This window comes from Zerene cesonia, chromosome 20 (assembly GCF_012273895.1).
Source record: "Zerene cesonia ecotype Mississippi chromosome 20, Zerene_cesonia_1.1, whole genome shotgun sequence".
NCBI classification, from domain to species: Eukaryota; Metazoa; Arthropoda; class Insecta; order Lepidoptera; family Pieridae; genus Zerene; species Zerene cesonia.
In genome coordinates this window covers 6,567,731-6,578,999 of record NC_052121.1, presented here as the reverse complement: position 1 = coordinate 6,578,999, position 11,269 = coordinate 6,567,731, and the positions used below count along the sequence as shown (strand labels likewise).

Here is an 11,269-nt window from a genome sequence, read left to right as displayed (position 1 = left end):
ATTTGAAGAAATTATTTAAGCGTCATAAAATTGATTATAATTAATTATGAAGTTATCAATAATAATTTAACAATCTGTAATGTCATTATATTGCAAAATACTTAAAACATTAAATGTCAAATAACAATATCATGAATTGTTTTGATTTCTGAATATCCTTGAAGGCAATCGTCAAATAACTTTTCTTTTCTTATTACCGGAGGCATTTGCCGCGGTTTACCCCACGAGTTCGTCCCTCCCGCCATTCTCCCTCCGTGTGGAGTGGGCCATTCAGAGACGGTTCGCGAAGCTCTCACGCTTACGGCCTACTCCTTCAGTTTGGCGAGCTAAGCGTCACTACTAAGTTGTGTGTTGCCAGCTTTATAAGTATTTGGCGGGAACGCACACTCGAGATCGCGACGCGGAAAAGACAAAATATTTTTATAACAATTGTGAGACGATTGTAAACAATGAAGTCCACGATATATTTCTGGTTACGTTGGTTGGCTCTTCTTTACATCGCAACGGTAAGAATTTAGAAGTTAAAACTTACAATATTTATGTTTTAGTTGCAGTCATATATTAATACTATGTTGAGTATTTTAAAGGCTTAAATTATTTAAAATAATTTATCATCAAAACTTCGTAACTTGAAAATATAGCTAGTATCTGTAGTTAATTTCTAAAAAATGTATTTAACAACACCACTATGACTATATTTATAACAGGCAACAACTGAATAAACAAGCGCAACAAAATTCAATATTCAGTATCGATTGGCATTACATATTACATAAACCAACAACATGTTATCTATGTAAGAAACATAGATTCATCGTACAATAAACATAAGGCACCCCACGCACTCGCAAATCGGTCGGTAACATCACATTTATCGACTTCAAATAAGACTTGCAATTGTTTCTCTCAACATCTTCAATTGAATCGTGCACAATCAGATCGGCTCATACGAAGGGCGTGCTTAGGTGCATACGGCTATGGAAAACCGCTAGCTCGTCATATCAATTACTTGCACCGCTCCGATGCACCCAATTACTAGCTCTGCTTCACATGATGGCTTTTCATAAGCGCTTGGATTATGAGGAAATTTCAGTATAGTGAGCTTCGCAAGTATGAAAACATATGCACACATACAATAAATTATTTAAACAAAAAAGAAAGAAAAATTAACCTAACTAAGAATTTACAAATCTAGGAATAAGTTCAATATACGTTTTGTGAGCCTTATTGAATTTGTATTGAAAGTTCGTATATATTTATAGATTCTTAATTTCAATTCTACTGGAGTTTAAATACGATTTTTTTAAGAATAGAAAAATTTTCCAGTTTATTAAGCATTCCAATGCTATATAACTATAAATGTTTTCCAGAAGATGAGCGATAGTCCTATTACGTCAACCCTTGTTATAATTTGGTTAACACCATACTTACACGGTCAGTTAAATTCGAATCTACCTGTAATTAAATTAAATGTGTAGCTACCATGTGCGCGCAACCCTCGCCTTGCGTCTCGCTGAATTTTGATAAGTTTATGTAACAACGTACATAATATGATTATGTTTAGATTTATCTGTTCGTGGGAATCGTCTCAGGCCGTGCAATCAGGGAATGTAGAGACGAAGGGTGCTCAATTACATACGAGCACTGTTTTTATTGCGTTGCTCCTTGACGATGCCATGAAACCTGCATTAGATGGATTCACATTTTACGACACTTTGATGCGTTGCGATTTCTCAGATGTTATAATTAAGTTTCTTTTTATTACTGAGCTTATTGGCTTGCTTGACATTAGACGAAGATTATATTTATCACGTCTTGGATTTTATTGGTCACTAAAAACATGTAGATTTTTTTTTCAACAAAAGTATACTGGGGTTTAACTAAGCCAAGTCTTGTTTGTATCATTTTTCATAAATGAACAAGTCTTTTCTCTATTTATAAGAATTTACGTAAAATATCCGAATAGCGCATTTCACTGAAGCTTGAAATTAATTAAATTCCATAGAGCCTTTTAACGGATGTTTTGTAAATGTTTGGCAATGTTTTTACTTGTCTACAAAACAAAGACCGTTCTATGTACGGGAGTGGATAGGTATACCATTTTTCCATTAACTGAGCACAAAGAGTTGAACCCACGCACGAATTTGCACTTTTTTGTTAAAGATATAAGTCATTTTACTTTTTGTGCATCTACGGAAGTTTCATGCATACTTAAGTTAACGTTTATTAACTTGTTATAGCTAATACTGTTTTTTGTGTTTTTGTTTTAATTTGGTTTGGACAAAAGTTTCCTGTTGCATACCACGTACCTACATAAATCGATCATCTTCACATAATATACCAATTCAATGCAAAGATCTACATTTTAATAAATCATCATCAATCGTAATTCTCAAATTATAAAGTTATTTTTATTTATATCTGACCGTTTAATCTAAAGGCAGGTCAGTTTTTTAGTATAATTGGCATTTGGCACCAATTACAGACTTGACAGATTAAGGCCATATCGCACAGTAAAATGAAAACAGTTTAGACATCCTGAACTTATTTTGATAGTAATCAAATAACATGCTATTGTTATTGAACGTGACTCTTTTAATACTGGCCACAGATAATAAAACGCAATCATTGCACCCGTTAAAGTTTTTTGCGTGACCACAGCATGCTAGAATAATAATAAAATTGTATACCCAAATTTAATATTGACATTTTATGTATATGTCTAAAAATTTTGATACTACACGGAGGCTTATGTAACTCGGATAACTATAAAATTGAAATCATTAATTCTAAAATTGTAATAAAGTGATAGAGATATTTATTTGGTTTATTCTTTTATACGACTAATATTGAGAAATAATAATATGCCATTCAATCTCCCTTTATGTAGGGCTTAGAATACAAAGTTTGAAATTTTATTTGAAGTGACTGCGGTATTCCGCTTTATAAAAATTTAAAGTTAAAAATACCCGAATTTACTGAAATAGAATAAAAAGCTTGTTAATCTACAAAACTTAATCGTAGTAAAAAGAGCCCTCGCGAGTGTTATGTATTTGAGATGTAATCGAATATAAATTAATTTTAAATCACAATGCAGTGAACAACATCATCTTATTTTAGATATGATCTCTCTTATTCACCTCATAGAATACAAAGAACTTCGATTTGCTGCTTTACTAAAAAAAAAAAACATTTATTCGGCTCTAAGCGATTTTCATTAAAACACAATGGCAAGTGTTAACGTATCGTTTTAACAGTTCAAATTAACTGCACTGTTATCTCACCTGATTTCGTTACGATTGTTTTAACTTGAGACTTTTGCTGAATTTGTACTTAGGAACTGTTACGTCGCATCGTAATGGTCAGAAGATTGAAAAAATAATTATTTCTGTTGGAAAACCAAAATAACTCATTAGTTTGAGAATGGCAAGAGATGGCGCAGGATAGGATCAAATGGAGGCTCTTATTTTCGGAGGCCAAGACCCACTTTGGGTCATTGCGCCACTCTAGTAAGTGTGAGAATCGTCGATAATTAAATTTGATTAAAAAATTACAAACATACTGTAATAATTAAAAATTCTTGCTACCAATAATTTCAAATGGTAATATAGACTCAAGAAACAAGAGTTGGCAACGTAAAGCGTTTTACGATTAAAATAAATAAATTAGAAATATGTTTCCCGGTCCATTTATAACAGAAACGAAGTTAAGATGTGATTACCGCATACCGGATACTTAATATATATCTTCGTTACACTTTATTTACGATCTCAACACTTGGTCTCAAAGGTATAGACGAGTGAAAATATGGGTTTTACTGAATATATTGAGCCATATCTTCCTCACATACTCGTCCAAGTTTTTGCCGATATACGGATCTGAGTTTCTAGGAAAGTGTACATTGCATCTAACTGCATGCTAAGAGTTAATACTTAATAGTTTATATCAAACAGGCTCTGTGAATGGGTTGACCATAGCAGTACCGTTGTATGTGTTCCGTCAATGGCTAGGTCGCTGTGCCTACGACCCTGTTTGCCCTATCGATCCATATAAGTGCAGCCTTTAGGTGTAATTTGCTTCGAGTAATATAAACCGCACTGTATTATTAACAGTTATTAAAAGGTTTAATTGTAACTTTGATTGGCTCAATTATGTGGGTTCAACTAACCCACATAATGGAGCCTTTGACTTTGCTATGTTTAACCGCTAGAATAGTGAAGTAAACACAAATAAAAAAACAAAATAAAATATGACAATTTTTTTTTATTAAAGCAAATTTATTTTCTGTTTTAAAATTTATGCAACATAAATAACGAAATACTTCTACAAATTTGATGAAGAATCATTTTTCATGTGCGAAAAACCGTTCTTTTATAACAAACAATTTACAAATAGAAATCATAATATATCCATGTTTAGAAAATCCTTTCAAGTGCGAACAGGAATTCCTCAGGCAGCGCCTGGGGGTACTGACTGGGGATACTTCCTACTTCCGACAAGAATCTAATAGAAATGTATATACAACTCATAATAAGATCGAATGAACATTAACATTAGTTTTATTTTCGTTGCGTATTAAAAAAATACTAAAACAATTTCACATATGAATTTAATTTTATTCGCTTGCATTTTAGATAACGTAATTAATTAACCATACCTGAATACACATCTAGAGTCAAGTCTAAATCTAATAATGGACAGTACTTTGCTAAAATAATATTTAAAAAACGTTCCGTCCCACATGCGCAAAAATTTCTCCGTAATGAATCGGTTAATCTAAATATTTGCAAATGATATGCAGCTAATTGGAACATCTTCTTTTTTGTTTTTGTCGATGTTTAATTCAATTATAATAGTGACAGGCGATGTCAGATAGTTCAGAAAACACGATGTTATAGACAACCGACAAAAAAATGTACACTCAATAAACATACATCATCTCTTTTAAGCTTTGACGTTTGACCCACATTTAATGTATAAGTAAAATCTAATCAGGATACCCAATAATTATTAACACGCTTACTTCGACTCAAAAATTATGTAGGTACACCATGAACAAATATGAAATAACGGTTGGCTTTATTTACTTGAAAGTTTGGGCCCGCATATAAAATTTTAATTCATAGTGCGGACACGTAGATATTGTAACATGCGTCAAGTACTTATGTATAAATAGGACAAAATACCGAAAATATTGAACGAAACGGTAAATTTTAATAATAATTTTGATCCGTCGTAATATTATGGTTATGATAATGGGAGGATAAAGTCACGAATTTCCATTTACCTTTATTTTGGATAAGGCGCAATAACCGTCTTCACAAATAGATGCGTACTTACGTAATAAAAAATGTTGAAATGTGACTCAAAAACTTGTCTCCCATTTTCAGAAATCAATGTTGTTTGTGATATTGTGGTGGCTTGTGCCCCTTGCGAGGGTGGCCCACCCCCGCTCTATAAATCATTGTCCGAATTACGTCGCACAGCATTTCTATAACTCGGGAAATAATGCTAACGCGTGTCCAAGCGTGCGGTGATCCGAAGAATCGACATGCTTTAGACATACGTATGGGAAATTAATTTAAGGACAAATTGGACATCATGGTGATTGGTTATAAATAGTCCGGTTTTCGTAGTTATGTATTTATAATATATACTTTATTAAAATTGCGGGAAATTAAAGTCTATCGATTTCTTGTCTTGTATGATGCAATTACACGGAATATACGTTATTATAAATCTTTGGACTGTAGATAGCTTATTTGTTAGTTTTAAAATATTCTAATAGCTATTTATAATTGGTGGAATCTTAAAATATTTTATTGTAGTTGCTTTCCAAGCCGGCTACGATGAACGTGCTTAAATTATTTAAAAGTTTTAGGTTTATACGATCAAAATATTTATGTGATACTAAAAAAAACATCATTTTCTTCATCAGTGCTGTCATGAGTTTGTTTTAATTTACAGATTTTTATCTATGAATACCTTATTTTATACCTGATTATTATTTCTTATGAGGTATTAGCGTAAATACTCAATTATATAGTTCACAGCGGGTTGGACCTCCGATTGCGAAGGAGATTAGTTTAGTATGGAGTAGGGTGCCATTCATTGTATGAATTTTAGTGCATCATGTTTCGGTACAATTATTATCAACAATATAGATTTGACGAATTGAAACTTTATATATTGTGATTAAATTACAAGGTCGGTCAATAGAAGATGCGAATATATTTACTCTTCTCATATGGGTAAACAAATATTTTTATGATATTCTCATACAATTAACATAGCTATGCACTTAATGAAATTAAAGCGATCTCAGCATTTATATTCACATAAGATTAGATCTTCCCATGGGATACAATACGATTTCCACGCCTTTATTTTGGTTGACTCTTTAATAGAGAAAGTAAGAAGGTTACAAAAATCTTGTCGTATTCGCAAAGGTTAAATGTAGTTAGAAATTCCATCGAGTCAGTCTAGACGGGTCACAGGAGGGTGCTCCTTGGGGAGGCTTAACATAATATACAATATACTTGACGTGATATTATATTCGATGACATGATCGCGTATTAGCTTTCAGTTGCTGAACAAACTGACGTAACGACCTCGAAGTCCTTGGGGTTGTCTTTCAAAGGCACGTTTTATTTATAGTATTATGTTATCTGTGATTTGAGGCATTGTTGCCATAATATTATGAAGGCACATCTCAGAAGCAGAGTTAATTTTGAGTATATATTTGTTGTTGACAAATTAAAAATGTTTTTATAGTTAAAGATGCTACCTACATGCTTCAGAATTGTATTACGAAATTGTGCCATGTGGTTCTTTGCGTACAAACCAACGGGTAAAAGCAGGTATTTCTATAGCTCATGTGCTATTCTGGTTGACAAGCTTAAAGCTGTATTACTGCACAGTATCATCAAAATCCGTTCAGTGGTTTTCGCGTGAAAGAGTAACAAGCGTATATTAAATAAAGTTAATTACATACATTTATCCTCCATAAACTTACGCATTTTAGGTCGTCCATCACAAATTTAAAAAACATTTCAAGTCTTATGAAGAATATTCATATTGTTATGAGGCATATGTTAAATAACAATACAGTCGATTGTTTATTATGGAAAGTTAAAAACAGTTTTCACCCCTCGCTGCCTCGCAAGTCGCAGTCGTGACTGCCTCACCAAGAGAAAAGTAAATTGATAAGAGAAGGTTACGGTCTATTAAAAGTGAAATGAATTTGTATAAAACCAATCGTAACTAATGTCGTTTAATTCAATAGAAGCTAGTGAACCAGTAAGTTCCACGAACTTGAAAAAGATCAAATTGACGAGACGGAACAGTTGAAAAAATTCGACATCAACTGGCTAACGTTAACGTAACATTATGTTACTTAAATTTAGATTGATTGCATAGATGACGTTGTTTTGTGTCATCATATCTTATTAGAATAACAAACTTTAAAAGTTTTTAACACAAAAGATTATATTTTTTTTATTTTCCAAAGAGTTAAAAAGAAATTTAAATATATTATAATGAATGTGTAGTTTTGAAATAAAATCTGTACACTTTCCCAAAGTATGCTCTCCTTCTGTCCAGTAACGGTTCAGGTTTGATATGAAAGCGATGATGTTCACATAAAAATTGGTTAACAATAGTACGATGTACTTAAGGCGAACAAAAAGCAAATACAATAGTAACTAGGTTACGGCTATTTTATGAATTGTGAGTACTCTCACAGCTACAGAAGTATAAAATCAGTACAAGGAAATGTGTTTAAGGTGTAAATACACGACGATACAAAGTTAACTTTGCACTTTACATTTATGCTAACCGCATTTTTAGGGCAATTTAAATTTTAAAGCATAAATAGGTGAAACCTCTCCAACACAAGCGCACAAGTAAGCATACTTAGAACGTAATTACCTAAATGGGTACTACGAAACTCGGCTTACAAATATTAACTGTGCAAGAACAAAGTCTAAAATCATTGCATAGGGCTCGTGCGGTCAACGACCATGGCTCGGGAAGATCTGTGTGGTCGTAAGCGCTTCAACGCATAGCAAAACTTGACGCTGTCAATGCTAACGATATTGCGAATCACGCGTAAATACTCGCAGGAATAATATCCCAGATTACACTCAGTAATTGCATTTTTATTGCCACGTCCTTTGGAAAAGTATAATTTGAATCGAACGCTTGAATTATTATAGGATCGCATAGAGTAGATTATGAGACATTTCGATCTTTATAGATATCTGTAAAATAGCAAGTTAATAATTGTGTAATCTTACATAAAAATCTTCGTCACATTCCGCTTGCAACTTAATGAAATAACAGTCCGAAGCTATTTTATGCACATTTTAGCCAGTTTTTTCTTATTTACAAAACCTTTGTAGATATCGTTTTCCAAATTACATAAAATTAAACAGAAATCCCAAGTGTTTGTGAATAAAACAAAATGAAATGAGTCGTTTCATTATCGAAGCTCGGAGCGTTCGCGCTTTGTAAGCTTCCGGTGCTTCGAATGCAACTCCATGTATTATAGTGAAAATGGACTTTAAAGCAATGGTGTAGAGATTATTTTAATAAAATAAGCATTGTGTAATCTATGTTGATTCATAATATTTGTACACACTCGTCCAGAACAAGTCTTAACTCTTAATAGCAAATAATGCACTTATAGAATTTTAAAAGGGAACAAATATCGCACGTTGTTTAAAAAGGGGTGATCTATGATAATATTCACTATTTTGCTTGCATTATGTGTTTTAACTTACATTGGATTGAATATTTTAATAATAATTGGGTATTTTCCACTTATTAAGTTATTAATATGCTAAGTAGTGGCTGAAAAAATATAAAATTTATTTAATTTTGGATCGATGAGACAAATAAACAACAGCGATTTTCCTCTCTTATAGCATCACTTATTCATTTTTATTTAGCTGTATTCCTGTGGGCCCAACTACATTTTAATGTTGGCAATAAAAACTCATGCCCTACGGAGATTTATACCTTATACACGATGCGTAGTATCTTGTTATCAATATTGACCACAATCATGAATCTACTCGTGGTTTCCTATTGTTTCTAAAGGAATTCCGTACAAACAATACGCAATTCTCAAACGCGCTCGTTTTGCAATTCTAGGAATGTATATTATATTATTTCATATATTGCGAGAGAGCCAACACTTAAAAGGTAGCGAAGCTGTAAATAGTTGATTAATCTCGCAGTCACAGACGTGTTTGCAGAAAAGGAACCGTACAGGGATTAGTTAAATATTAGATGTGTTTGAAGATAAGGGCTTTTCACCTTCATTTCTCTTTGAAGACAAAATTGTGTATAAAAGGAAATAGAGCGAATTTACATACTGACTTCAGTTATTTTTTATATAATTTTGGGTGAACATGATTTTAAAAATTAATTTTATACAAAAAGCCAATAGTATTAGATTACAGACAAGATTTAAAAAGACAGAAGACTATTTTTGTATTACCTAATTTAAGTACACAATTAATACAACAATAATTATTGTTAAAGCGATGTATAATGTACTAAGCAGACAAATATTTACCTACCTTATATGATAATACAACTTTTCACGCTCTCGTGAGCTCATTAAAGGAAAACTATAATCTTAGTAATTGGAAGATAATATCATCGTTACTTAATTATAAATAATACACTAAGGTTGGTCGTAGGTGTCATCAAGACATGCTATAGTTTCCATTTGGAGAAAACAGCAAATTGTGCGCTTGTAATGTACGTACTTGTACGTACCTGCAGGCTACGCGTGTCGTTAACAAGATTTAAGTTATATAAATTACACGTTATACAAAATATGCACTTACACGTAAACGTGATAATAACTTGAATTCAACTATTTTACATTAAATTCATTCAAACAATTTATTTATAAACCAGTGAAAGTTAAAGAGACTTATTTTGTAAAAATCTGTGATAAATAAATAGAATATTTTTTACGAAAATTGTACAACAAAACACGGTCGAGGATCAGTTGTTTATTTTTTGCTAATGCAAAGAAATAAATATCTCTTAAATACAATTTGTCGATAGCCGTTCAAGCATACAAAGAAAGAAGCTTCAAACATTTATTGGCCATGTAGATGAAAGTCACGATGTACGCTATGAATAGTTGCGGTTAAACCAGGAAACGGTTCGCGCTACGATAATTTGTTCACACCAACTTACTCTGTGTAGAAAGATTGGAATCTGCTTAGCTATTGAGAGTGATTACATACAATCAAAGTAGCCGCATACACGATACAATAACGGACGCTTTTTTGCCGATCACTATTTGAATTCCGACAAACAAACAAGAAACTTGTTAGCCTTAATTTTAATAAAGATTAATCAAATAACGTTTACAATCTATCTTTATTGATCGATACAGCTTAAATGATATATGAAAAAAGACCGCCGTGTATTGTGGAGCATAAATTTTACCTAGCTACCTAGTTTACGACGAAATAAGGATGTTGGTCGTGAAATATGAAATACACGCTACCCTCCTTCCCTCCTGAATAATTTCACGATTCCGATCTTGAATAATTTAAAGCTACGTTTTCGAAACAGTGCATTAAAATTAATATCAATCGATAAGGTAAAGTGTTCGTATATAAAGTGTTGCCTTTTCACGTTTGAATTCTTCAGATGTCGCGTCTTGTAATGGCATCATATCAATAAGATAGTAGCATAAACAATTGACATATCAAAATTACCATAACGTTTCATTGCTACTTTTTACATAGCAAAAGTTTTAGGTTACATTATAAAATAATTGTTGTCCGCAAGGTTGATAGATTAGAGGCGTAGGCAAAAAGGATATCCTAATATTCTCGTGGACATGTGTTAACTAAGATTGTTACAGCAATTTGCAACAATGACACAATGCAAAATAGGAGTCGCTAAATAAAAATACCTTTATGAATTATGGGTCCATGACTCACGCACCCTGTCAAGGTCGACGAGCTGAGGAGACACTAGATCTACAGAAAATACAACAATGTCATCTGATACTAAAATAGATTGCAGGTAGTGGCGCCGTGAATGCGAAATTGTAAACAGATCGGGGCTAAATATTCGATCGAATAATTAACAACCGACGCGGATTTTATTTTACACAAAGTACTTGTAGCCGTTTCTTGTATTTCTATAACACAATAATGGGATAAACTTACTATATTACTCTATTGGCACCAGTTCTTAATAAGTGTACAAAGTTTGAATGAAATCGGTT

General features: G+C 32.5%; 1 protein-coding gene across 2 annotated transcripts in view; it reads left to right on the top strand.

Moving 5' to 3' along the window:
• The first annotated feature begins 295 nt into the window (after positions 1–295).
• The window catches only part of LOC119835158, a 27,502-nt gene continuing 16,528 nt past the window's right edge, over positions 296–11,269 (top strand). For both annotated transcript variants that reach the window (XM_038359828.1, XM_038359827.1), the window contains exon 1: positions 296–506. In XM_038359828.1, coding sequence (XP_038215756.1) covers positions 450–506 — 57 coding nt within the window. In that variant the 5' untranslated portion in view covers positions 296–449. The remainder of the gene's footprint in view (positions 507–11,269) is intronic.